This window comes from Salvelinus namaycush, chromosome 35 (assembly GCF_016432855.1).
Source record: "Salvelinus namaycush isolate Seneca chromosome 35, SaNama_1.0, whole genome shotgun sequence".
In the NCBI taxonomy this organism is placed as follows: domain Eukaryota; kingdom Metazoa; phylum Chordata; class Actinopteri; order Salmoniformes; family Salmonidae; genus Salvelinus; species Salvelinus namaycush.
This window is the reverse complement of record NC_052341.1, coordinates 29,668,735-29,696,064: the sequence shown is the minus strand read 5'-3', so window position 1 is coordinate 29,696,064 and position 27,330 is coordinate 29,668,735. Positions and strand designations below refer to the sequence as shown.

At 44.3% G+C, this 27,330-nt stretch overlaps 2 protein-coding genes across 4 annotated transcripts; one reads left to right on the top strand and one right to left on the bottom strand.

The window, feature by feature from the left end:
• The first annotated feature begins 259 nt into the window (after positions 1 to 259).
• LOC120030041 (arginase-1-like) lies at positions 260 to 6,845 on the top strand. The gene is made up of 8 exons (XM_038975360.1): positions 260 to 528; positions 689 to 761; positions 2,956 to 3,130; positions 3,301 to 3,460; positions 5,480 to 5,574; positions 5,676 to 5,780; positions 5,919 to 6,055; positions 6,331 to 6,845. Exons 1-8 carry the CDS (start codon positions 424 to 426, stop codon positions 6,492 to 6,494), a joined length of 1,014 nt encoding a protein of 337 aa, XP_038831288.1. The 5' UTR covers positions 260 to 423; the 3' UTR covers positions 6,495 to 6,845.
• LOC120030039 (prolyl 4-hydroxylase subunit alpha-1-like) lies at positions 6,717 to 26,883 on the bottom strand. Of its 3 annotated transcripts, XM_038975359.1 has the most exons (16): positions 26,750 to 26,883; positions 24,708 to 24,814; positions 22,463 to 22,559; positions 21,732 to 21,883; positions 21,307 to 21,444; positions 16,610 to 16,858; positions 16,287 to 16,498; positions 14,185 to 14,361; positions 12,801 to 12,871; positions 11,988 to 12,053; positions 10,373 to 10,472; positions 9,330 to 9,383; positions 9,074 to 9,139; positions 8,779 to 8,847; positions 8,545 to 8,641; positions 6,717 to 8,336 (listed from the first exon to the last, which is right to left on the bottom strand). In XM_038975359.1, the coding sequence occupies exons 2-16, from the start codon at positions 24,790 to 24,792 to the stop codon at positions 8,266 to 8,268; spliced, it is 1,704 nt and encodes a 567-aa protein (XP_038831287.1). In that variant the 5' UTR covers positions 24,793 to 24,814; positions 26,750 to 26,883; the 3' UTR covers positions 6,717 to 8,265. The 3 variants fall into 3 exon arrangements, with proteins under 3 accessions (XP_038831287.1, XP_038831286.1, XP_038831285.1); XM_038975358.1 differs by lacking the exon at positions 11,988 to 12,053; XM_038975357.1 differs by lacking the exon at positions 12,801 to 12,871 and having other exon boundaries at positions 11,988 to 12,058.
• Between the last annotated feature and the right edge of the window lie 447 nt (positions 26,884 to 27,330).

Genomic DNA, 27,330 nt, shown 5'->3' with positions numbered 1-27,330 from the left:
ACATTTAGGTATAGCACCAGTAAAATTGTATTTGAATTGTCCCTATTGAAAACACCTCAAAAGACATGACTCCAAATTATTATGAAATCCACTGCTGCCCATGACACAAGATTATTTTACTTTTATTGTTATGGATATCACTTTAAGGCTGTCACTAACGTCAACATCAAATGCTAAATACAAGGCAAAGATGAGTTATGCAATTTTAGTGAACTAAAGCCGCGTATATGTGATGATGCTGGGTCGGTGCCGAAACTTTTAGCCGTTGAGCGGCAATAGGCTCCCTGTTGGGTTTACTGTACCACGCTCACGCTGGTGTCGTCACACACTGGTGATGTGCCTTTGATTTCAGTAAACAATTTGATAGTGCTCCAGCGCCGCTCCAACCCTGTGCTCCTGTACACTGTGTCCCGACACAGGATAATGGTCATTATGAAAAGCTCGGGAGGATTACAACTCGCCTTCAGAATTTATAAGCGAAGTCATCACTCAGTTGGAATTATTGGAGCGCCTTTTTCAAAAGGACAAGTGAGTAGTCAATATTTTATTATAGGCTAGCCTACTTATTATAGGCTATTGATAGGTATTCGAATGGGCTTAATAGACTACCGTTATATGCAATATATATATATTTTAATGTATTGCTGTAATAGGCCTACACAGTCCCATAAATATATATCTGCTGCAGCCGCGGGATGGTGTGGAGAAAGGACCAGACCTCATTCGCGCAGCCGGATTGGTGGATAAGCTTAAAGCGCAAGGTGACGTCCTGATATTGATTTTACACTCATTCTGTGATATAGGCTAGCTAGGTAGCTCCAGTGCAGAAATTAAGACATCCGAACTGAATAAAATGGTGCGAATATAGAATGTACGGTACAGGGAATCTGTTTCCATTCAAAGTATTTGTTTCCCGAGAGAAATAATGAAATTATCCTGTACATTCCCAAATTGCAATATTTGCATCAGTATGCTATTGATTTAATCAAATGACTATGTGATCTGAGCTCTTATGAGGAAGTCACCAGACTTCCAACCTTTTCTTTGACTTGCCTGGCAGAGGTGTTGAGATGAAAGCATTAACATATTGGGGATCCGTTTGAAACCTGGTGTCAAATGGCAACATCATTTACACAAGCTAAGGGCATGATTTATTTTCCATGACCAAGTTCAATTCCAGGGCAATTCTGAACAAACTATGTGAATAAGTGATATTACATAGGCTAGGCTACAGAAATAATCCTATTGGAAAAAAATACACCTGAACTTGAGCTCATGACCAGAACATAACACAGACAGGAGTTTCCTTCGGAAAGACTACCAGTAAGACTGAACTGTCTAGTCGTGGGAAGTCTTATTGGGAAATCCGTGACCGTAAGAGTGACAGGGGGATCTGTGTGATTAAAGTGGATTAACATGTGAGCAGGATCAATCTCTCTGTGTGTGGGGGTGTGTCCTCCTCTGCCCATGTGTGTGATCACGTGAGATCAGAGACATCCTAAGCACCCTCTCTGTTTTATTCATATCACACAGGAGAAGGCATCTGATAGGCCTAGCTCTTTTGACCTTGCATCACTCCCCCTTCCATGTTTGTGTGTATGTGTTTGGGTCACGACAATGGCAGCCTCCTGCATTCAGTATGCATGCCAGTGATAACATTCTCACTCATTAAACCGGCAGCAACTGTTGCGGCACTCTGAGGACAAGTGCCCTGTCAATCCTTAGCCTGACTGTGTGCCCTACAGAGAGAATAGCAGACAGCAGCCTGGTCTCATAGACTAGACATAATGTAGTAAAGGTAAATCCGGGATACTCAAATTAGTATGATATGTTACGTTTGGTATGGTTACATAAGACAGAAGGTTAGTTGAGGCAAAAACGAAAGAGGGTAGTTGGTCGGGGTGGATGAATGAATGGGCGTATGACGCGAATGTCTAGCAACCCAAAAGTTGCGTGTTTGAATCTCACCATGGACAATTTTAGCTAATTAGCAACCTTTCAACTACTTACAACTTTTTGTCTACTTTGCAATGACTTAGCATGTTAGCTAACCCTTCCCCTAACCCTAACCTTAACCGTTTTAGCTAACCCTTCCCCTAACCTTAACTGTTTAACCTAACTCCTCATCTTAACCCTAACCTTAACTCTAATCCCTAGCCCTAACCCCTAGCCTAGCTAACATTAGCCACAACAAATTAGAATTCGTAACATATTGTATGTTTTGCAAATTCTAACATATTGTAAGTTTTGCAAATTCGTAACATATCTTATGAAATGGATGAAGGATATGAAAAATGAATACATACCATACGAAACAAAATATATAATTTTATATGGTGATACTATTATTTACGTACTGAATAATACAAAATTCTCTGAGACCAGGTTGCAGACAGAGACACCTCAATCACTAACATAGTAACAGACATAGTAAAATAAGTACTTCATAAGTCATAAGTCATTTATTTAAACTAGGAGAGAGCTCATTTGCATCTGATTGTGAAATGTTTAGTTTGCAATCACTAACATAGTAACAGACATAGTAAAATAAGTATTTCATAAGTCATTTATTTAAACTAGGAGAAAGGTAATTTGCATCGGATTTGGAAATGTTTTTTAATGGAGGGAATGTAACATTTAGCATTTTGGTAAAATGGAGGGGATTTAACATTTAGCATATTGGCAAAAAGTATGAGTTTTAACATTACCAAATGGCAGTATGATCAGAGGTAAGGACTAGTTTAGAACATGTACAGGGATGGACCATTATAAACGTTGTGGTAATCCATTGACATCTTATTGCATCGGAGCCATGAGTTTGCAACTTTTCTTTTCTGTCTAAGTGATCCATTGACAGCTCATGCCTTGATTTTTTTTAAACATAAGATTACTGTAGGTGCATTGACTAATGCGTTTTCTTATGTCAATTGTGTTGCCCAATCCCATCCTACACAGGCTGTGTGGTCAAAGACTATGGCAACGTGACGTTTGAGGAGGTGGCCAACGATGAGCCAATAGGCAATGTGAAGAGACCCAGAGCGGTGGGCAGCGCCAACCAACGTCTGTCTGCTGCCGTCCACGCTGTGAAAAATGACGGACACACCTGTGTGATGCTGGGAGGAGACCACAGGTGTGTGTGTGTGTATGTCACATGTCTGTGCGTGTCTCTCATATTCACTCGTAGTAGAGCAAGAGCCCAGTGTCAACAACCAGCCAAAATACACCTACAATTATTGAGGGTTAGGGGTTTTTCCCTAACAATGTGATGTGGAATTCACTCCAAGTTTGGTCTGTGTCCAGTTTGGCAATAGGCTCGATCCAGGGGCATGCAGCAGCTAAGAAGGACCTCAGTGTAGTATGGGTGGACGCCCATGCAGACATCAACACACCCCTGACCTCCCCTACAGGCAATATCCACGGACAGCCCATGTCCTACCTCATCCACGAGCTGCAATCCAAGGTGATTTCTCTATCTCTCCCTCTTTTCCCATAGGCATCCCCTAGTTTTTATATTTCAAATACTGTATCATTAAGTTTGACCAGTAAATGTTATACCTTGGTATTCACAATACCAGTATTTACACAGTTGTGCAATGTCTGTTTTATTTGGGGGGGATTTATCGTGAGACTCTTCCTCTTCCTGTGCACATCATGAATCATGAATTTCAAAAAATTTATTATGAAATTAAAAAAATTGAAGGAAAATAGTCATATCAATTGTGTTTATGTTTTAGGTGGTGACAGTGATATATATAGTACCAGTCAAAAGTTTGGACACATCTACTCATTCAACGGTTTTTCTTTATTTTTACTATTTTGTACATTGTAGAATAATAGTGAAGACATCAAAACTATGAAATAACACATATGGAATCATGTAGTAACCAAAAAAGTGTTAAACAAATCTAAATATTGCAAATAAGAATTTGTTCTTAACGGACTTGCCAAGTTAAATAAAGTTTAAATAAAATAAAATTAATATTTAATATTTTAAATTCTTCAAAGTAGCCACCCTTTGCCTTGATGACAGCTTTGCACACTCTTGGCATTCTCTCAACCAGCTTCCCCTGGAATGCTTTTCCAACAGTCTTGAAGGAGTTCCCACATATGCTGAGAACTTGTTGGCTGCTTTTTCTTCACTCTGCGGTCCAACTCATCCCAAACCATCTCAGTTGGGTTGAGGTCAGGTGATTGTGGAGACCAGGTCATCTGATGCAGCACTCATCACTCTCCTTCTTGGTCAAATAGCCCTTACACAGCCTGGAGGTGTGTTGGGTCATTGTCCTGTTGAAAAGCATGCCGTAATTTTGAATAAGAATTTGTTCTTAACTGACTTGCCTAGTTTAAATAAAGGTTAAATAAAAAAATGTAAATGCTAGCCCCACTAAGCGCAAACCAGATGGGATGGCGTATCGCTGCAGAATGCTGTGGTAGCCATGCTGGTTAAGTGTGCCTTGAATTCTAAATAAATCACTGACAGTGTCACCAGCAAAGCACCATCACATCTCCTCCTCCAGGCTTCACGGTGAGAACCAGACATGCAGAGATCATCCGTTTACCTATTCTGTGTCTCACAAAGACACGGCAGTTGGAACCAAAAATCTCAAATTTGGACTCATCAGACCAAAGAACAGATTTCCACCGGTGTAATGTCCATTGCTCATGTTTCTTGGCCCAAGCAAGTCTCTTCTTCTTATTGGTCCTTTAGTAGTGGTTTCTTTGCAGCAATTCGACCATGAAGGCCTGATTCACGCGGTCTCCTCTGAACAGTTGATGTTGAGATGTGTCTATTACTTGAACTCTGTGAAGCATTTATTTGGGTCGCAATTTCTGAGGCGGGAAACTCTAATGAACTTATCCTCTGCAGTAGAGGTAACTCTGGGTCTTCCTTTCCTGTGTCGGTCCTCATGAGAGCCAGTTTCGACTGCACTTGAAGAAACTTTCAAAGTTCTTGACATTTTCTGCATTGACTGACCTTCATGTCTTAAAGTAATGATTGACTGTCGTTTCTCTTTGCTTATTTGAGCTGTTCTTGCCATAATATGGACTTGGTCTTTTACCAAATAGGGCTATCTTCTGTATACCACCCCTACCTTGTCACAACACAACTGATTGGCTCAAACGCATTAAGAAGGAAAGAAATTCCACAAATTAACAAGGCACAACTGTTAATTGAAATAGATTCCAGGTGACTACCTCATGAAGCCGGTTGAGAGAAAGCCAAGAGTGTGCAAAGCTGTCATCAAGGCAAAGGATGGCTACTTTGAAGAATCTGTGTAATTTGTTTAACACTGTTTTGGTTACTACATGATTCCATATGTGTTATGTCTTCACTATTATTCTACAATGTAAAAAGAAATTGTAAAAATAAAGAAAAACCCTGGAACGAGTAGGTGTGTCCAAACTTTTGACTGGTTCTGTACATGGGTATGAGCTACAGTTCTGGATGCAGACTTGCTGTTTCTGTTTCTTTGATTAGATTCCAGTTCTGCCAAATTTCTCTTGGATCAAGCCATGCGTATCGGCCAAAGACATAGTCTACATTGGCTTGAGAGACGTGGATCCAGAGGAGCAGTATGTTTTTGCCTGTCACCCTGTATCATACACTATCTTATCATGACCTTGCACTACATAATTGTTTACCGAAGACTAAAAAAAGATATCTCCCATTCCAGCCATATCCTTAAGTTACTGGGTATCAAAGTTTACTCCATGACTGAGGTGGATCGCCTTGGGATCGCCAAAGTGATGGAGGAGACATGTGACTACATCTTCTCAAAGTATGTAGCCTCAACAATTTCATTGTGTCGTTTTCATTTCTTGCTATTCCTGGTAGGCTACATCTAACTTGGACACATCAATGGAAATATTGGGCATTGACACGTGTTAGACATGAATTAATTTATCTGATTCAACAGGGTGAAGAAGCCCATCCACCTGAGCTATGACATCGATGCCCTGGACCCATCAATCTCTCCGGCCACAGGAACCCCAGTAGTGGGAGGGCTGACCTACAGGGAGGGAATCTACATCACAGAGCACATCTGTCAGACAGGTGAGAGATCACACACACAGATGCACATCAACAGAGATGATAACATGCACACACAGATGCACATCAACAGAGATGATAACATGCACACACAGATGCACATCAACAGAGATGATAACGCGCACACACAGATGCACATCAACAGAGATGATAACACGCACACACAGCGAGATGGGAGTGCATCGGTATTGATGCTGCTCCAATGTACTTTTTTTAGTCTGTGTGCGCGTGTGTGGTCAGTCAGGTGTGTGTTGAGCGATGTGTTTTTCTTTGTGCAGGGCTGCTGTCTGCAGTGGACATGGTGGAGGTGAACCCTAAGAGGGGCAGGACGGATGATGAGATCAGCTCCACGGTCAACGCTGCAGTAGATCTGATACGTGGCTGCTTCGGAAAGCTTCGGGAGGGAAACCACCCTGCAGACTACAAGATGCCCCTGCCTTGAGCTGCCAACCACCACCAGAATCTTCTGTTACGATAAAGGGCTATGGCCATCAACGCAATCTTTTGTATTAAATCATGGAGATTAAAATACTTTCCCCCCAGAATTCTTTCAGGGTTTGATTGGTAACAACTGTGTTAATAGGAATAGTTCTGCAGTTGTTCCAATCAATTATGCGTCTGGTCTGGACAAATCATGTAAAACACTGACTCACTCCAGACTGAATTCTTTACTTAACATAATATTTATTTCTGTAGAAAACATTAATCTCACATGTACAACACATATCCCCACACATCCCATCGTTATTACAATTCAAAATAAAAAGAAGACCTGCATCTGGGAGGATATACATGTAACCGTGTTGCTTCTGTCCCTCTCCTTGCCCCCAACCTGGGCTCGAACCAGGGACCCTCTGAACAAATCAGCAACTGCCTCTCATGAGGTATCATTCTGCCCAGGGTCAGCATAGGCTTAAACTGTGGAGTGGAGGAACCAGGTTTGGAGTGATACACCGAATAAATATTTCTTATCGATTCTTAGCATCATATTTCATTCAGTCATTTTAGGGATGAAATCCTATTATCGTCAAACCCAATGAATCATCAGTTGATCAGGTACGAGCTTTGCTTCGGTAACATAGAACGGTGACAGTCAGTACCTGCATTTAGTTTACTGTGTTTCACCCAAGGCAGAGAGGAGTGGGAGACACAGGAGGAACAGAGCGCGTTGAGAGAGACAGAGCGGGGGGGGGGGGAAGAGGCAGAAAAACTAAGAGACATCGTGTACCTTTGGCTTTAAAAGTCAGTGTTTATCTGTGCAGCAGATGCAGTAGTGTTTGTCGTGGAGTGAATGACCTCAGGGCTGAAATAGCCCCGCGGCAGACATGGCCTTGGTAGAGAAGAGGGGTGTAAGGGAGAGAGAGAAGGAAAAGAGGGAGAGGGGGGGGGCTGGCACAGCTCCTCTGTCAATATATCACAGTGAATCAGTGATAATCACTTGTCATAAGCACTGTTCGGAGACCTTCCCTTAGTCCGATAGTAACCCAGACCCTGTGCATAGTGTGCTGTATAAAATTCCATCAACAATGTAAAGAATGGTTTCTGAGAAGTGCACATGAAAATATGTCACGTTGTAGGAAGTTGAAAGGGAGAAGCAGCTGTGTTGACTGCTCTAGTTCCGTGTTTTCCCAACTCCGGTCCGCCAGTCCTCCGAACAGTACACCATTTCGTTGGAGTTCTGAACAAACACATCTCATTCAACTTATCAAGGGCTTGACGATGAGTTGACAAGTTGAATCAGGTGTGCTGGTCTGGGGGCTACAATACAAATGTGTACTGTTGGGCTATTCAAGGACCAGAGTTGGGAAACGCTGAACTAGTTAATTGAGCATCTTGTCGATAGTATCAACATAAAAGGTCCATGTTAAGGGTGGGAGAGTTAAATAAAAGTTCCCCAGGTTTTAAGACAGCTGTGCAGTCTGAGTGTGCAAAACCCATCAACAGAAGGCACAGACTGGGACTGGTGAACCCCACACACACACGCACACACACACACCTCAGATAAAAAATAAAATGTGACAGATCACATGAGCAGCCAGAGCCTCAGAGAACCACTGAGTGAACGCTGAGTTTGGAGAGAAGGAAGGAGAGGAAGGGGGTGGAGAGGTCAGAGGGCACGTCAGCGTCCACAGCGCCGAGAGTCACGTGGGTCCAGGAGGAGGGATTGGAAGAGGAAGACGAGGATTAGGAGGAAGGTGTTTTATTCCTTTTGATCAGTCAGACTCGTCCAGAGTGCAACGTCTTCTGAACTCTTGGCCTCGCTCGTGAATCCACTTGTTGGACACTGGAGAGAGAGAAGATGAAAACTAATCCAGGTGGACATATAAACATACACGTCAAAAAACATGACATAGGAAAAAGGACCCACTGTTAACTGCTGCAGCAAACCGGACACAAGGTTATTTCTGCCCTCAGGCAGACCTGAAGTTCTCAGGGTGTAGGTACACCATTTGACAGGATTAAAGGATGTAATGAGAAACAGGTTGGCTCACCCCACTTGTTGCCCACTAGGACGGGGCAGGCCGCGTGCCGCGTGCTGTAGTCACCCTCCCCGCTGGCAAACAGGTTATACCAGAACACCGCACTGCCCTGAAAACAAGTTTACATATACACACATCAAAGACACCGTTCCTGATTTAGCGTTCAAATATCATCACAGGAAAGAAGTCCTTGGCACGCCTAACAGGAAGAGAATGCGACGTGAACACCGCAGTTGTGCGTTTCACCTTTTTGGGCCACACTGCAGCGCCCACATCTGTAAAGACAGTGGCGCCCCCTGATGGCACGTCACTCATCTGCAACAGAGAAGAGAACGTCTTCAAGCTATCAGTCATACCGACCACTCTAATAGCAGAGATTTTTCAAGTTCAACATAATTCAACCCCATTGCTGTTTAATGGAATCTTGGAAATTAGATCGATTTACACATGGGTAAACGGAAGATCGAAAGTGTATCCATAGCTATGAAATAGACCTGAAACAGTGAATTGCTTAATGGAGATGTATAAAGCAGATACTAACGTAAATTAACCAGGTGGCGATGCGGTTCCCAGTGCCCAGCTCTTTAAACGCATCTGGTTCATCTTTCTGCAAAGACAGGGAATATACACAAAGGGTCTAAGGTTAAATAACACTCAAGGCAACAAAAAACACACCCAGATATGAACCCACTAACAACAGTAGACGCAAGTGTGGCAGCCATCAACAGTCACCCACTGACTCTCGGTCATGCACGTCATATTTCCCTGACCAGAATAGAAAGAGAAGCCTTGTTTACCCGTCCAAAGTCAAAGTGGGGCTCGTATTGCCCGCCCACGCCGTAATTTGCCACCTGGGGAGAGAGGAAATGAGGGTATAAACAGTGACAGATGCTGTGTTGTCATTAGAGACACTCGTCTTCAGTACTGTAGAATGACCTTGCCTTCCGCTTCACCTTCACAGTACAAACACTAGTCTTTTCATTGGCTCTTCCTAAGTAGCAAACGGCAGTAAAGTTCATTCCTGATCGATCAATCAAATGTATTTATAAAGCCCTTTTTAAACATCAGTAGATGTCACAAAGTGCTATACAGAAAACCAGCCTAAATCCCCAAACAGTAATCGCTGCAGATGTAGTCACTGCATGGAATACATTTGTCACCCTGTTGCTATAATAGACATATACACTGACATATACACTATTAGGAACACCTTCCTAATATTAAATTGCTACCCCCCTTTTGCCCTCAGAACAGCCTCAATTCGTCGGGGCATGGACTCTACAAGTTGTCGAAAGCGTCGCACACGGATGCTGGCCCATGTTGACTCCAATCCATCCCACAGTTGTGTCAAGTCGTCTGGATGTCCTTTGGGTGGTGGACCGTTCTTGACACGCACGGGGAACTGTTGAGCGTGAAAAACCCAGCGGCGTCGCAGTTCTTGACACAAACCGGTGCGCCTGGCACCTACTACCATACCCTGTTCAAAGGCACTTAAATATTTTGTCTTGCCCATTCACCCTCTGAATGGCACACATACACAATCCATGTCTCAATTGTCTCAAGACACAAAAATCCTTCTTTAACCTGTCTCCTCCATCTACACTGATTAAAGTGGATTTAACAAGTGACACAGTACATAAGGGATTCATATCTTTCACCTGGATTCACCTGATCAGTCGATGTCATGGAAAAAGCAGGTGTTCTTAATGTTTCGTATACTCAGTGTATATTCACATCATTGGTCGCTAAACCCTATAGGTTTACTGCGTGAGTATCCACTCCTGCCAGTCCTCCAGTCCTACCAAATTCCCTCAGCCAACCGGATGTTCTCTTGTGTTACCTGCAGCTCCTCTGCTGTCTTGACATTCAGGCCGGTGATGTCCTCAATGCGCTGGTTTATCTTGTCCACTACTGGATCCTCGTAGGCGGTTAGCCACGCACTGTGATGAGAGACGGAGAGTTTCTGAGTCGTAAAACACACCTTGATTTATGATCAATTGCAGCCAGGCAGCTGACTAACGTTATTACAGATGAGCATGGGCTGCATGCGTTAGTACTGTATGTTAGAAGGGTGTAGGAGAAGGAAACAGGCTGGTTGGGACAGAACGCTTCAAGGGAACCCCATATTTATCCACAAGTCTCAAAGCAAAATGTTATTTTTTTCCATTTCTCCCTTTTGATATGCTTCTATTTGAAGAATCCCCTTAGTTAATGCAAACTTTAACTGTTTCTCACCAAGGAAGATGGGGCAGAGTAACCATTTGGGGTTATTCATTTAACAACAGACCCCAGTCCTTCTGTCCCTCTACGTAAAATATATATATATATATTGGATTAGAAAGGTATGGGAGTAACAGAAGACGCTGTTAAGTGTCCAGCAGGCGGCAGAGTAGACTGGGCAGACCAAGATCTCATCCTTCCATTGGATAGGAGCCACACCTCACTTGGCCCCCTCGAGGGGTCGAACCACGTCGAGTCAGACAAAGCCCCAGTCTCAGGCCCTGTGTTTTACACACCATCATTTAACGGGAGTGCCTGTGTGTGTCCTATGTGCATCCAGCTAATTAGCATAGCCTGTGCATGTTATATAAATGAATAAGACATGCCTTGAAGTGGCTCAATCTAGTCATACACACTGAAGTAGAAATGTGTGTGTGTGTGTTGAATTACTCTGGGCTATTTTTGAAGTGCTGTTATTGGGAGAGTACGGCCAGAATTCTGTCTCAAATCCTCAGATATAAATGTGCCATCAGTTGCTATATCGGCTGTACGGTTACAAATATGTTTGCTGTATCAGAGTGGTTAATTAAACCATTTATCTAACAAAAAGACAAATATATACGGCCTAACTAAGAACCCGGATAACTAATGGGCCTAAGATAATTCGTTAAAACATTGCATGTTTAATGAGCAATACGCTTAATGTATTTAACTCATTTAGGTGAATGGGCTCAAAGGTCGTAATGTTACTATCATCTGGGGCATCAGACTTGAGGAAAAGAACACGGTCACCACCATGTTTCCATTTGCTCGTCTCAGCTCAATCTATCTGCACGAGGGGGCGCTCTATAACCGCTCCACATTAAACAGGCTTGAAGGGAGCCACGAGGCCGGCAGCCACCTTCCTGTAAGAGGAAATCAACTTTGACTTCCACCCACACGCTGAAATAACATTCTGTACGATACACCAGAGCCTGCACCAAGATAACCGAAAAAGTCTTTGTTTTTTCAAAGAAAAAGAGCAGATTAAACTATCTTGGCTTGTCATGCTGATAATGTCAATCATCTGATCAGTGGGAGGGTAGAGGAGGTGCTCTTACTGTATAGGTCAGGGGGAGGGAGGGAGGTGTATCCATAAGCAAAGGTCCACAAAGGGGTGAGGGAGAGGGATGAGCAGCGTGAAAGGGCGGACAGGGCCTCATGCAGGCCCCTCCCCGTCACCTTTGACCCCTTACCTCTTGGAGACTCTGTAATGGGCCGTGGTGAGTTTCCCTGTTTGGGGGTCATGCACGGTGGCGCGCCTTAGCTAGCTCCCGGACGGTTCACATTACAGTCACAGATCACAAAGTGGAGGACAGACACACACAGAGAGGAAGAGGAGAGACAGAGAAATAGAAAGAGAGAGAGAGACAGAGATAGAGAGAGACGGTCACTGAACGATCAAGCAACTGTATGAGAGCCAGACTGATGCCAGGCCAGGGCATGCGAACCATGCCGTCTAAAAACCATCGCAGCAAACGACTTGCTGAGCTTGCACTCAGGTAATGGCTAGTAATGGCCACTGTCAAACTTAATTGAGATGCTACAAAAGGAAGATGAGATATTAGACTGCCCCTGTCGCACCCCTGACTACTGTTAACGGAGTCAGATAACAAGCAGAGGATACTGGACTCCTCTTCCTCTTGTTATGATCAAAGCAGTGGCAGGACGTCTTGGCAAGAGCACGGGCCCAGAATTATACCTTCTTCAAAATCAACCTACCTTCCAATATACCCGAAATATCTACATTTCACACAAAAAGTGACTTGTTCAGGCAATAACAGCACAAGCTCCCCAAACATACAACACTGTCAATTTACACTAGTCATTGTGTACAATCAGTTATAATCATTCTACGCTTAAGTCGTAGAGTTCACGACTAGCTGTTGTGCTTTTGCCAAGGTTCCTGACCGAAGCGGAGGAGATGCGGGGTGCAGAGGGGTTTGGCGTACAGACAGAGACACGGTTTGGGGTACAGTGTTGTGCCCATCCCTGCCTGCTGGTCTTACCTCTTGCTGATGCGATAGTGGGCGGTCTCCAGCACACCAGTAATGGGGTTGGAGATGGTGGCCCGGCGCAGCTGTGGAGCCAACAGCCAACCGGCCGAGAGGACACGGGTTACAGGGACAAACCCTGTTACACACTGGCTGGCTGCTGGACCCACGTACACTACTAGGCTACATTACGTCTGTGCTGTGTGTCCCTGCTGGGTTCCCTTACCCTCTCCAAGAGCTGAACCACAGCTTGAGTTATGGATCTCGATCATTGACATCAATACACGATTTATGCGAAAGTCAGATATGTGTTGATATGAAGCTATGATTGGGTTATGATCGTTTGAGGTGATGTTCATTGCCGAGTCAAAACTCCCTTTTAGTTCTAACTGAGCTATCAAATACTACTGTATGAGCCAAACAAGTGGGATGATGCTCTTATCCAGCCAGTGTGTAACAAATAAACAAACACACACATTGTACACAGTCAGGTCCTCAGGCAGAGTGGGCATCCCCAGTGTTCTTATGGCAGCAATGGAACTTGCATATTACACCCATTTTAACCAGTGGAGGCTGGTGGGACGAGCTATAGGAAGACGGGCTTATTGGAAAGGCTGGAATAAAATAAATGGGACCGTATCCAACACATCAAACATATGGGAACCACGTTTGTCTCCGTTCCATTTATTCCACCCAGTGCTGAAAAAAATACCCAATTTTCATACTAAAGGTAAAAATACCTTAATAGAAAATGACTCAAGTAAAAGTGAAAGTCACCCAGTAAAATACTACTTGAGTACATATACTAAGTATCAAAAGTAAATGTAATTACTAAAATATAGTTAAGTATCAAAAGTATAAATAATTTAATATTCCTTACATAAAGCAAAAAATTATAATTAAATACTTTTTTTTTTTTTTTTTTTTTACAGGTAGCCAGGGGAACTCTCCAACATAGTAGGGATGACCAGGGATATTCTCTTGATAAGTGTGTGAATAAGACCATTTTCCTGTCCTGGTGAGCATTCAAAATGTAACAAGTACTTTTGGGTGTCAGGGAAAATGGATGGAGTAAAAACCGCATCATTTTCTTTAGGAATGTAGTGAAGTAAAACTATTCAAAAATATAAATAGTAAAGTAAAGTACAGATACCCAAAAACTTTTTAAGTAGTACTTTCAAGCCTGTCCTCCTATAGCACCCCCACCAGCCTCCACTGATTTTAACGCCTACCACACTTAGGGTTGCAAAATCCCAGAGACTTTCCCAAAACTCTCCTCCAAATGGCAATTCTGGAATACCTTGGAATTGTGGGGGAAAACTGAAAAAATTACTGGAATTTTGCAACCCTTACCACACCCCAGACCTTGCCTTCCCTTGAGGGTGGACCTTGAACTCACCCTGGGTTTGGCCAGCTCTTTGACCTTCTCGATCTCGCTGTTGGAGAGGACGTCGTGGTAACGGATGATGCGTGGGCGGTCCCACTCGTCCTCCTGCTTGACCGGACCCAGCACGTACAGGGGGTGGCGGTTGTTGTCAAAGTAACGGCAGAACATACGACTCTGACGCCGCGGGGTCTGAGATAGGGGGAGGGAGATAGAGACAGAGAGATCATTATCATATAGAAATCACAGAGAGTCACCCGAGGTCACAAACTTGCAGATCATTTGCTATGGTATCTGACCCAAACATTACAGGACATATATGGGACATTCTCACAGTTCTAGCCATTGCTATAGCTACTGGCTTAGAACCTATCAAGGCACGGTTCAGCGAGTGCACACACACACACACACACTCTAACCCACACACACACACTTATTCGTCCAGGCTTCTGCCTCGTTGCCAAACATAATGACTAGAGTAAACAGATCCATCTATGGACAGATAGACAGGCAGAAGCAGAGCCAGGGGGAGAAGCAGGGAGCGGTGTATGCAGGAGAGAGGACACAGAGAATCATTAAGGAGATTCACGCAGCAGAGGAAAGTGTGCCAAAAGATTCCTTTAGTCCTGGCAAACATCGAACTGGTCTCTCTCGGATGAGCATATGGCTTCAGAAATACCCATCTATACTGAACAAAAAACATAAATGTAACATGCAACAATTTCAACGATTTTACTGAGTTACAGTTCATATCAGGAAATCAGTCAATTTAAATAAATAAATGAGACTCTAATCTATGGATTTCACATGACTGGGAATAGAGATCTGCATCTGTTGGTCACAGATACCTTAAAAAAAAGGTAGGGGCGTGGACCAGAAAAAGTCAGTCTCTGGTGTGACCACCATTTGCCTCACGCAGTGCGACACATCTCCTTCGCACAGAGTTGATCAGGCTGTTGATTGTACACTGTGGAATGCTGTCCCACTCCTCTTCAATGGCTGTGTCGAAGTTGATGGATATTGGCGGGAAATGGAACACGCTGCCGTACTTGTCGATCCAGAGCATTCCAAACATGCTCAATGGGTGACATGTCAGGTGAGTATGCAGGCCATGGAAAAACTGGGACAGGAATTGTCTATAGATCCTTGCAACATGGGGCTGTGCATTATCATGCTGAAACATGAGGTGACTGCAGCGGATGATTGGCACGACATTCATCCGCTGCCGTCAGGATCGAGTCACAGTATCTCTGTGCATTCAAACAGACATCGATAAAATGCAATTGTGATCGTTGTCCGTAGCTTATGCCTGCCCATACCATAACCTCACCGCCACCATGGGGCACTCTGTTCACAACGTTGACATCAGCAAACCGCTCGCCCACACAACGCCATACACATGGTCTGCGGTTGTGAGGCCGTAGTACCAAATTCTTTAATACGACGTTGGAGAAATGAACATTTCATTCTCTGGCAACAGCTCTGGCGGACATTCCTACAGTCAGCATGCCAATCGCATGCTCCCTCACTTGAGACATGTGTGGCATTGTGTTGTGTGACAAAACTGCACGTTTTAAAGTGGCCTTATATTGTCCATAAGGTGCAGCTGCGTAATGATCACGCTGTTTAATCAGCTTCTTGATATGCCACACCTGTCAGGTGGATGGATGATCTTGGCATAGGAGAAATGGCCAATAACAGGGATGAAAAACACATTTGAACACACAATTTGAGAGAAATAAGCTTTTTGTGCGTATGGAACATTCCTGGGATCTTTTATTTCAGCTCACGAAACACTTTACATTTTGCATTTATATTTTTGTTCAGTGTAATTCAATGATCAATATAAAGCCTTTCAAGACGAGTAGGACTTCAGCCGTTTAAACATCAAAATGCATAGCCATTAGAAGTTGTGCATGCAGAGTGTGTGTGTTAGTACCAGTGGAGGCTGGTGAGGGGAGGATGGCTCATAGTAATGGCTGGAAAGAAATGAATGGAATAGTATCAAACACATGGAAGCCATGTGTTTGATATCTTTCCATTTATTCTATTCCAGCTACTACTAGGAGTCTGTCCTCCGATTTAAAGTGCCACCAGTGGTCAGTACAGCCTCTCACCATCTTGATGCCCTCGCCGCGACACAGCTGTTCGTACTTCCTCCTCTCAGGCAGGTAGTCTGCAGGTCTGCCCTTCTTCTCAGACGCCTCCCTCTTCTCCCTCTCTCTTTTCTCCTTCTCCTTCAGGCCCTCCTCCGCCTCCACCTTCTTCTGCTTGGCCAGCTGGTACTCAAAGTACTTCAGGTTGCCGTTGGCTCGCTGGTGGGCAGAGTCTGAGGAACACAGCAGACACATTTAGGACCGAAGAGGAGAATCTACTCAGTATCGTCCTGTGAATTACAATCAAGACATGAAACGCCTATGAAACACAAATATCCACCCACCCAATTTCAGCAGTCTTTTGGTGTAGTCCAGGGCCCTCTCTAGCTCCCCCTGCTGGTAGATGGAGTAGCTGAGGTAGTCCAGGATGGTCACCATGTCCACAGTGGACTCCTCTCCCCCGTCCAGCTGTTTCAGGGCCTGCTCCATCCACAGCTCCGTGTGGTAGTAGTCTGCATCAGAGTAGGCTATCTTCCCCAGCTCAAAGCAGTCCTCCACCGTCATAGGGCTCATAGTGACATCAGTATTGGTTCCTGTGTGTAGACATGAGTGAGTGACACACACGCATCAGACACACACACAGACTCATCTCATCACCATAAAAATTCCATCTCGGCAGCATTTGCATACAGTGCATTTCCATGGCATTACATGGGATTTCAAGACTTTCATGTGGACTAAATGGGTCTTTCCACTGCATGTTGTGAGCCCTGTGCAGGGTTTCCCTCCGTAACAGGAGCAGGAATCACTGAAGCTATAACAGAACCTCCGCCGGCAACACGCCACGGCTAATCCACTCCTGGTATGCAGCTCCCTCCACATGCCTTTCCCTGCCTGCCCCTCACCCCCCTCACCAGGCAATTTCCTCATGGCGATGGTATGTGTTTCCAGCCAGTAGGTGCCTAAATGACTATCGCCTCATAGCACTCACATCTAAAGCCATGAAATGCTTTGAAAGGCTGGTCATGGCTCACATCAACACCATCATCCCAGACACCTTAGCCTTACTCCAATTCGCAGACCGCCCCAACAGATCCATAGATAGCGCAATCTCTATTGCACTCCACACTGCCCTCACTCACCTGGACAAAAGGAATACCCAAGGTAAGAATGCTGTTCATTGACTACTGCTCGCATTTAACACCATAGTCCCCTGCAAGCTCATCACCAAGCTCAGGTGACACCTCCCTGGACACTCCCTCTGCAACTGGATCCTGAACTTCCGGAGGGCCGCCCCCAGGTGGCGAGGGTAGGCAACAACACATCCCCATGCTGACCATTACTGCCTCATTGCCTGCATCTGCTATGGGTCCGTGGTCAAAAGACCACCCCTCATCACTGTGAAACGCTCCCTAAAACACTTCTGCGAGCAGGCCTTTCTAATCGACCTGGCCCGGGTATCCTGGAAGGATATTGACCTCATCCCGTCAGTCGAGGATGCCTGGTCGTTCTTTAAAAGGAATTTCCTCACTATCTTAAATAAGCATGCCCCTTTCAAAAAATTTAGAACAAAGAACAGATATAGCCCTTGGTTCACTCCAGACCTAACTGCCATCGACCAGCACAAAAACATCCTGTGGCGGACTGCACTAGCATCGAATAGTCCCCGCGATGCGATATGCAACTTTTCAGGGAAGTCAGGAACCAATACACGCAGTCAGTCAGGAAAGCAAAGACTAGCTTTTTCAAACAGAAATTTGCATCCTGTAGCTCTAACTCCAAAAAGTTCTGGGACACTGTAAAGTCCATGGAGAATAAGAGCACCTCCTCCCAGCTGCCCACTGCACTGAGGCTAGGTAACACTGTCACCACCGATAAATCCACGATAATCGAGAATTTCAATAAGCATTTCTCTACGGCTGGCCATGCGTTCCTCCTGGCAACCCCAACCCCGGCCAACAGCTCCACACCTCCCCAGCTTCTCCTTCACCCAAATCCAGATAGCAGATGTCCTGAAAGAGCTGCAAAACCTGGACCCGTACAAATCAGCTGGGCTAGACAATCTGGACCCTCTCTTTCTAAAATTATCCGCCGCCATTGTTGCAACCCCTATTACCAGTCTGTTCAACCTCTCTTTCGTATCGTCCGAGATGCCTATATCCAAACTGTTATAGACCGATATCTATCCTGCCCTGCCTTTCTAAAGTCTTCGAAAGCAAAGTCAATAAACAAATCACTGACCATTTCGAATCCCACCGTACCTTCTCCGCTGTGCAATCCGGTTTCCGAGATGGTCACGGGTGCACCTCGGCCACGCTCAAGGTACTAAACTATATCATAACCGCCATCGATAAAAGACAGTACTGTGCAGCCGTCTTCATCGACTTGGCCAAGGCTTTCGACTCTGTCAATCACCGTATACTTATCGGCAGACTCAATAGCCTTGGTTTCTCAAATGACTGCCTCGCCTGGTTCACCAACTACTTCTCAGACAGAGTTCAGTGCGTCAAATCGGAGGGCCTGTTGTCCGGACCTCTGGCAGTCTCCATGGGGGTACCACAGGGTTCAATTCTCGGGTCGACTCTTTTCTCTGTATATATCAACAATGTCGCTCTTGCTGCGGGTGATTCCCTGATCCACCTCTACGCAGACGACACCATTCTGTATACATCTGGCCCTTCCTTGGACACGGTGTTAACTAACCTCCAAATGAGCTTCAATGCCATACAACACTCCTCCTTGGTCTCCAACTGCTCTTAAACGCTAGTAAAACCAAATGCATGCTTTTCAACCGTTCGCTGCCCACACTCGCCCGCCCGACTAGCATCACTACTCTAGACGGTTCTAACTTAGAAAATGTGGACGACTACAAATACCTAGGTGTCTGGCTAGACTGTAAACTCTCCTTCCAGACTCATATTAAACATCTCCAACACCCACCACTGCGACTTGTGTGCTCTAGTCGGCTGGCCCTCGCTACATATTCGTCGCCAGGCCCACTGGCTCCAGGTCATCTATAAGTCGATGCTAGGTAAAGTTCCGCCTTATCTCAGCTCACTGGTCACGATAACAACACTCACCCGTAGCACGCGCTCCAGCAGGTATATTTCACTGGCCATCCCCAAAGCCAACATGTCCTTTGGCCGCCTTTCCTTCCGGTTCTCTGCTGCCAATGACTGGAACGAATTGCAAAAATCGCTGAAGCTGGAGACTTATATTTCCCTCACTAACTGTAAACATCAGCTATCTGAGCAGCTAACCGATCGCTGCAGCTGTAAATAGCCCATCTGTAAATAGCCCACCCAATCTACCTACATCATCCCCATATCGTTTTTATTTACTTGTCTGCACTTTGCACACCAGTATTTCTACTTGCACATCATCATCTGCTCATCTATCACTCCAGTGTTAATTTTCTAAATTGTAACTACCTCGCTACTATGGCCTATGTATTGCCTTACCTCCTCACGCCATTTGCACACACTGTATATAGACTTTCTTTTTTTTCTATTGTGTTATTGACTGTATGCTTGTTTATTCCATGTGTAACTCTGGGTTGTTGTTTGTGTCGCAATGCTTTGTTTTATCTTGGCCAGGTCGCAGTTGTAAATGAGAACTTGTTCTCAACTAGCTTACCTGGTTAAATAAAGGTGAACTTTTTATTTTATTTTATCAACACGGGGGCCCCTCAGGGGTGTGTGCTTAGTCCCCTCCTGAACTCAGTGTTCACCCACGAACGTGTGGCCTAACACAACTCCAACATCAAGTTTACCGACACGCCGGTGGTAGGTCTGATCACCAACGACGATGAGGCAGCCAGCTAGAGCATGGAGCTTGCAACGCCAGGGTTGTGGGTTCGATTCCCACAGAGGACCAGTACGAGAGAAAAATCTATGAAATGTATGCAATCACTACTGTAAATCGCTCTGGATTAGAGGGTCTGCTAAATGACTAACATATACATGTATAGGGAGGTGGTCAGAGACCTGGCAGTGTGGTGCCAGCACAACAACCTCTCCCTCAACGTCAGCAAGACAAAGGAGCTGATCGTGGACTACACGAAATGGAAGGGCGAGCACACCCCCATCCACATTGACGGGGCCGTATTGGAGCAGGTCGAGAGCTTCAAGTTCCTCGGTGTCCACATCACTAAGGAATTAACATGGTTTACACACACACCCTAACAGTTGCGAAGAGGGCACGACAGCCCCTCTTCCCCCTCGGGAGGCTGAAAAGATTAGGCATGGGCTCTCAGATCCTCAAAAAGTCCTACAGCTGCACCATTGAGAGCATCTTGTCTGGCTGCATCACCACTTGGTACGGCAACTGCAAGACACACGACACTACAGGGTGTGGTTAGTACGGCCGAGTGCATCACTGGGGCCGAGCTCCCTGCCATCCAGGACCTCTATACCGGGAGGTGTCAGAGGAAGGCCCAACGAATTGTCAGACTCCAGCCACCCAAGCCATAGACTGTTCACTCTACTGCCGCACGGCAAGTCTGGAACCAACAGGACCCTGAACAGCTTCTAACCCCAAGCCATAAGACTGCTAAACAATACTAAATAGCTCATCAAATGGCTACCCGGACTACCTGCACTAACCTTTTTTTGCACTAACTCTCTTGTACTGACTCTATGCACACACACTGGACTCTACCCACACACTCTCATATACTTACACTGATACCTCAACACACACACACCACATACACCCACACATACATACTGACACCACACACACACGCACACTTTCACACGCGCTGCTGCTACTGTCTATTATCTATCATGTTGCCTAGTCACTTTACCCTTACCTATATGTACCTCGTACCCCCTGTAGATAACCATGTTATTTTTACTCCTTAATCACTGTGTATTTATTCCTCGTGTCACTATTTCTATTTTATCATTAACTCTGCATGGCTGGAAAAGGACCCATAAGTAAGTATTTCACTGTTAATCTATACCCGTTGTTCACAAAGCATGCGACGCATAGATTTAAAGCCCCTAGCCTCAACCTCCCTGCCCCCATCACCCCTCACCAGGCAGCTCTCCCGTGGAGATGGTTTGCGTGTCCAGTCGGTAGGTGTCCTGCAGCCTCATCAGGGCCTTGGCTGCCCCCGTCTGGTCATCATCATTGGGGAAGTACTGTCTCTGGATGGTCAGGTTCGAGATGAACCCTGGAGTATGGGGGAAGGAAAGATCGCTAAGAAGCTCAATTCTATTATACGAGACCTTCCCTCAAGGCGGTACAGATGCTAAAAGATGCTCGGAGAGCAACCTTGTTCCTCTCTGAGTGGATAAAGACCCTGTTCCATCACTTTAGTGGAAAAAATGCTGCTGATTGTATAATTTGAAGAAAAAAAACTTGTCAATTAGCACTTAGCAATAATTTGGAAGGATGAATCTTTATGTGGTAATAAAGCATGTATACAGCCGTTATAAGAGGCCCGTGAGTGACCCTGACCATCAGACATGTCCTTGAGGACCAGGCTCTCCAGCTCTCCCCACTCTGTGTTGAGCCTCTTCATCAGCTTGAAGGCGTTGACCGGGTGGCCCAGGAAGCCCTCTGGGTCCTGAGTGGCCGTGGCCGACAACACGTCCAGCTTCTGAGCCCACCTGGACACGTCGCGGAGGGGGAAAACACATTCAGTACACGACTCCCAGAAGCAAACAGTGATTCCTTGTCTGATGCATTTCCACATGTGACACACATACATCAACATCGTATTCACGTACTCCGTCTGCAGACAAACATGCACGCACACATGTCCCTCAGCACCATTGAAAGGCAATAGATAAAGAGATCAGTTGCGTCATGTCCTGGACTTGACACACCCGGTTGGTTCATTGACGGTGTCTCTTTACAGTAACACAATAAGGGGAGAGGAAAACTAGGTGTCTTGTTAGCCGGGCTCTTTGTAAGTGATATGACACCCTCAGCAATATGATACCCACTGAGGGTGTTGTTGCACAGGTGGCATGAAGAAGGATATGTGAAGAATATGTGAAGAAGGATATGGAAAATGATTCTCTTTGATAGTATTTATACCATTGTGTGTAGGCCCTGTGGGAGAGAGTAAAGTGAGCAAGAACGAGAGAGTAGCTGTCTGGGCATTTGAGAGTGAGTGACAAAAATAGCGAGATAGGGCTAGAGAGATAAAGCGACTAAGGGGGAGGGGGGGGCTCTCCTCTCACTTTTTGACTTGCTCCAGCTTGCTCTCCTCTGCTCTGATGTAATCCTTCAGAGAGGTGACCAGGTCCTTTTCTGTGTACAGCAGATCTGTCATCTGACCTGGGGAACACAGTGAAACAGGGGGCAAAAGGTTGTATAAATGTTGAATAGATAGAAGAGCCATACATGTTTGTAATGCTTATGTCTGTGATAAACACATTTCTCCCCCTAGGGTTGAGGTTTGTGACCAAGACAGGATGGTAGTGATAAAAGCCATTTCCATGTAAAAAAGACCCATGAGCCCCAACGTGAAGATTATAGGAGCATTTCAAACTGGGTGTCAAATAAAAGCTATAGTCTATATTTTTGTGAAATTAAGGCATGTATACATTTTTCAACCATTTTCCATCCTACAAACGAGGAATGAGCAAAGGCTTTAGATTTTTGGTGAAGATTGAACAAGGGCGCGTTAGAGAACATCTCCTATAAAAAGTCTTCAGAGGTATTATAAACACGTCAAAACACAGTAATGTTGTAGTGAAGACCCCTGGCAACCAATATCAACACTTCTATTAAGCGTTGGAGAAATGTTTCTGCATTCTGTAAGTTTAAGAAACATTGCCTTGCGCCTTGAAATTCCATGCCCAAAAACCCACATCTGTACAGTGTATAATTTCTCTCCCTCATGAGGGAGGAGGATAATGAAAGTTCACAGAAGTATCAAGTAAAGGTAGACCTATCAATGAGTTATAGTGTTTATGCTGATATCAATTAAGTTTATTAATGAAGTATTCATTTAATTATAATTTAATTCATATTCATTAAGGGCTCCCGAGTGGCGCAGCAGTCTAAGGCACTGCATCTCAGTGCTAAAGGCGTCACTACAGACCCTGGTTCGATTCCCTGGCTGTATCACAACCGGACGTGATTGGGAGTCCCATATAGGGCGGCGCACAATTGGCCCAGCGTCGTCTGGGTTTGGCCGGGGTAGGCCGCCATTGAAAATAAGAATTTGTTCTTAACTGACTTGCCTAGTTAAATAAATAAAAACAATAAAGTGATTAGAACTCGAAATTCGCATCCCAAATCAGTAACTGAATTTCTGATATTGAATTGGCTACAACGGGAAATCACAGGTCACAAACCACATATGGGTTCACAAGTTTGTACAGCACAGTACAGTAAAGTAGAGTATAGTTCAGTACAGTACACAGTAGAGCATACTAGCATTGAGTACACTATAATGCACTGTATTGTACTGTAATGAACTATATTCTACTTTACTGTACAGTACTCTACTGAGCTCTACTGTGCTGTAGTATGATGTCCAAACTTGTGAAACGTAGACATGGCCCAGTTCGGACCAACCAAATTTGGTGGCAGAGCTCAATAAAATAATAGCCAGTGTGTAGAATAATATCCAAATATGCTAAGTAGGATATTGCATATGTATACCTTTGTTTACCTATTTAGAATACATCACCATGAAGAGAATGGCATTCATTACCATAATAATGCATTTCTGTGCAGTACAGGTCAGGGACCCATGATGTAATTCTGTTACTGGGTGTAAAACCACTTCACTTACAGTAGTTCAATAACCAAAACAGATTATTTTTAAAAGTCTGTGAGTCATGTCCTAGCTGACACCACATTCATTCTGCAGACATCGTTAAATCTTAATTCGGAGCAGATTGTTTTTGGAAAGCGTGGACACATAATAAACAGAGGGAGATTTGACTGAAATTCTCTTACCAAATGTTGCATCTCCACAGTTCTTCCAGTAAATGTGTTTTTATTTTAAACGTTTCGTGTAAATTCGAGAGCTCGGGACTATAAGGTTCTATCTGCAAAAAGATGAGATAATTGGCCTTAAAGTCCCGAACTCTCATTGGTTTGAACGGTGTCAGCAATTTTTTTAATCTTGTATTCTTTTAAACTTAACATGAATTGGGGGTATTTAGAGTACTATATCGGTAGAGAACACTGAACAGAACAAGGCTGGGTCAATAACAAAATTTTGACAACAATTCAGATGGAACCTTATAGTCTCATGCTCTCCGATTGTTATAAGTAGTCCATGTTCAAAGAGCTGTATGGTTTGTTAAACATTGAAATCAACAGGTTTTGTTTTGGCATACACTTAAAGTGAGATTTTTTTTTTGACGTCTCCGTGCAATTTCATGAACGTGGAATTGCCCTAAACCTACTGAATAAAAGAGTCTATAAAGGATTGTTCATGGAAAATAGAAGGAGGGGGATATCTACCGATGGAGGTGAAGAAATCTTTGTCAGCGGAGGATGTGCAGAAGAGACAGGTCAACAACACACACCAGACACCCCTCGGCGCCATATTTGCACTGCTGCACAGGGGTCTGTAAGAGAGAGGGGTAGACAAGTTGTTAGTCTGTTACATATCATATTAATACCTGTGAGATGAAAGGGCACTTGCGTGTCTCAGCATGTCAACTGGCTGAGCAGAAGCTCCTATTAATTTGTTGCCTACACTGAGAGATGGTTTTGCCAGGCTTGCCGCCAGGACCCACTGAGTCTGCACGCACCCAGTGAATATGTAACCAATGCCAACTCATGCCCCCGGCGTGACCCACTCTGGTCCTTTCACTGCTCCCAGACGGCCTTAGTTCTTTTTAACTCGTGTTGCTCCTAAAAGAAAACACTTCGTAGACTCAAAGCGAGGATTTTCAATTACTTTTAGTCTGTGAAAAAAAACGTGTTTTCATTATACAGTGTCTATCTATAAAAAAAAAACACAGACTTGATACTCAGTTGTTGAGTCACACAGTGACCGCTTGAGACAAAGAGGACAGTACTCCGTTTGACCAGAGGGCATTTGAGGCTTTTGGGATGATGGAGTACACATGCCGGCCAGTGCAAGCAGCAGCTGCATCCCAAGGAGCGCAAGGAGCAGAGGGGGGTCAAGGTGGGAGGTTAAGGCTTGATTCCCCACACACTACACCACACCAGCCTTTTGGGCAGCCCAAGCATTTACGATGGGCAATCAAATACCCAGGAGAGTGCACAAGTTCACCCAAAAGGCTGGAGTGCAGTAGGTACAGTACAGTAAACAAACAGGCCAATAGGCTTAATTTCCTTTTATGTCGGTCTGGATTTCATTTCTGATAGGTACCCTTGAAACAGACGTGCAACACCTAAACAGAGGCCCAGGAGAGACGACCCATCACTCATCCCTGCCTAGGAAAATGTAAAGTAGGTCTCATCACCAACTGGTCTGGAATGTGGGAGATGTGACTCTACAAGACTACCCACAGCTAGGCTATTAGGTTAAGAAAACTAGCGAGGACACGCAGAGGCGATGTGTCTGTAATCGGCTATTACGGTTCACTAAAACAGTTTATAATTGTTCGATAACACACGCTGACAGCCATGGTGTATACAAGCTGCCTTAATTGGTTGAAGAAACCGAATCCTGACGTTTTCCAGCAGTTGACCGGGAATGTTTGAGTCAATGAGTCGTAAACTGAATGTATAGCCAGCCTACTGTTGGAGAGGTTCAGGCTAGGGAGTGAAATTCGGGGAGACAAGACTGCCACGTTCATGCCCCTCCCCCATTGCTGGGATTTTGGGAGCACCCCTATCAAAAATAGATTTCCTAGAAGCTCTAGAGTCTGACTGCAAATGAAAGATCGGTATAAAGGGAAGTTACATTTGCTTGAGTTTCATTTTCCACATCTGGTATTTTATCATTCTGGCCCTGCAGTAGCTGACTGAACTCAATGAACTTCCTTCACAATGAAGATGAGTTCGGTCAGCTAACTTAACCCTTCAGCTATGTTTCCGAACGATCTGCACGTAGGCAACTCTACCCTTGAAATAGCAACATTGTCGCAACATGTGTACAATAACGTCCCAACCAATTGTTTCCAGCAACATGTTACTGTTACGTGTAGAATGGGAAAAAAACACATTGGAGATAAAAACATCGAGCTTAGCTAAGTTTTACTGCAGGTGCGTCATAAAACTTTTTGATACCTTCACACATTGTTGCTACTGTCCAGCAGGGCAAATCCAAGCCAGATATCAACACAGTATCAATAGCAAAAATCGAGCTAATGTTTCATTTGCAACAACGATGTGACTGACAATCATTTTTTTCCAATGTGTTATTTCATAAAGGAATGCAGCAGACCAAAACGAATAGCAGTTTAGCCTTTAGGTCCAGAGTGACTGAGGAAATGTCCAGACGTTTCCTCCAATAAATACTAGTGAGCGATATCATACAGAAGACGCATCATGCAATAATTAAGAGCATCAATGACATATTTTGGTACCTTTTTCGCCCAGCACTGCGTTCGGAAGGGGGTTAAATCCCCACGTCAATTGCCACCGCTGCTTTCTCCAAATCCTCGGTATTTGTACTGACCTGCGGTGAGATGGTAGGTTAACGTGCCAGTAATATTTTTTTTAAACCTTCCCTTTTCTCTTCAGTGACATTTTACAGGATGGTAAATGTCGCCACCTGGCGGCTGAATTTAAACAATGAGTGAAATACAGTCGTGTTTATATTGACTGTAACTCTAAACTACTCCACTCAGTCTTCGTATTTACTCCGTAAATGTTTTATGGCCAAGCAAAAAGAAACAAATAAAATAAACAGCGATGGGTGGTGGTTCTTGGATAAAACATTTTTGCTTGGAGAGTACTTTAAAAAAAAGTAGTACAATTTCGAGAATAAGCAATATTTCGAGAATTAAGTCAAAATAAAATTTGATGAATAAAGTGTCATTATTTAGAGAATAATCTCTACATTTAATTTCGAGAATAAATATTTTTAAAATAAATAAAGTAGAAACAATACAGCCATAACAATGTACGTAAAAAAAATACTTAAATGTTGACATATCAATTACAA

What these genes read in the sequence shown, in the direction of transcription:
- LOC120030039 (XM_038975359.1), bottom strand. Translation starts at nt 24,792, where the DNA reads ATGGCGCCGAGGGGTGTCTGGTGTGTGTTGTTGACCTGTCTCTTCTGC. An exon ending in CAAAAGACTGCTGAAATTGG is followed by an intron (nt 16,499 to 16,609) that starts GTGGGTGGATAT and finishes TGTGTTCCTCAG; the next exon opens with ACTCTGCCCACCAGCGAGCC. An exon ending in AGACAGCAGAGGAGCTGCAG is followed by an intron (nt 9,384 to 10,372) that starts GTAACACAAGAG and finishes CTCTCTCCCCAG; the next exon opens with GTGGCAAATTACGGCGTGGG.
- LOC120030041 (XM_038975360.1), top strand. Translation starts at nt 424, where the DNA reads ATGGTCATTATGAAAAGCTCGGGAGGATTACAACTCGCCTTCAGAATT. An exon ending in TCCACGAGCTGCAATCCAAG is followed by an intron (nt 3,461 to 5,479) that starts GTGATTTCTCTA and finishes TTCTTTGATTAG; the next exon opens with ATTCCAGTTCTGCCAAATTT. An exon ending in AGAGCACATCTGTCAGACAG is followed by an intron (nt 6,056 to 6,330) that starts GTGAGAGATCAC and finishes TTCTTTGTGCAG; the next exon opens with GGCTGCTGTCTGCAGTGGAC.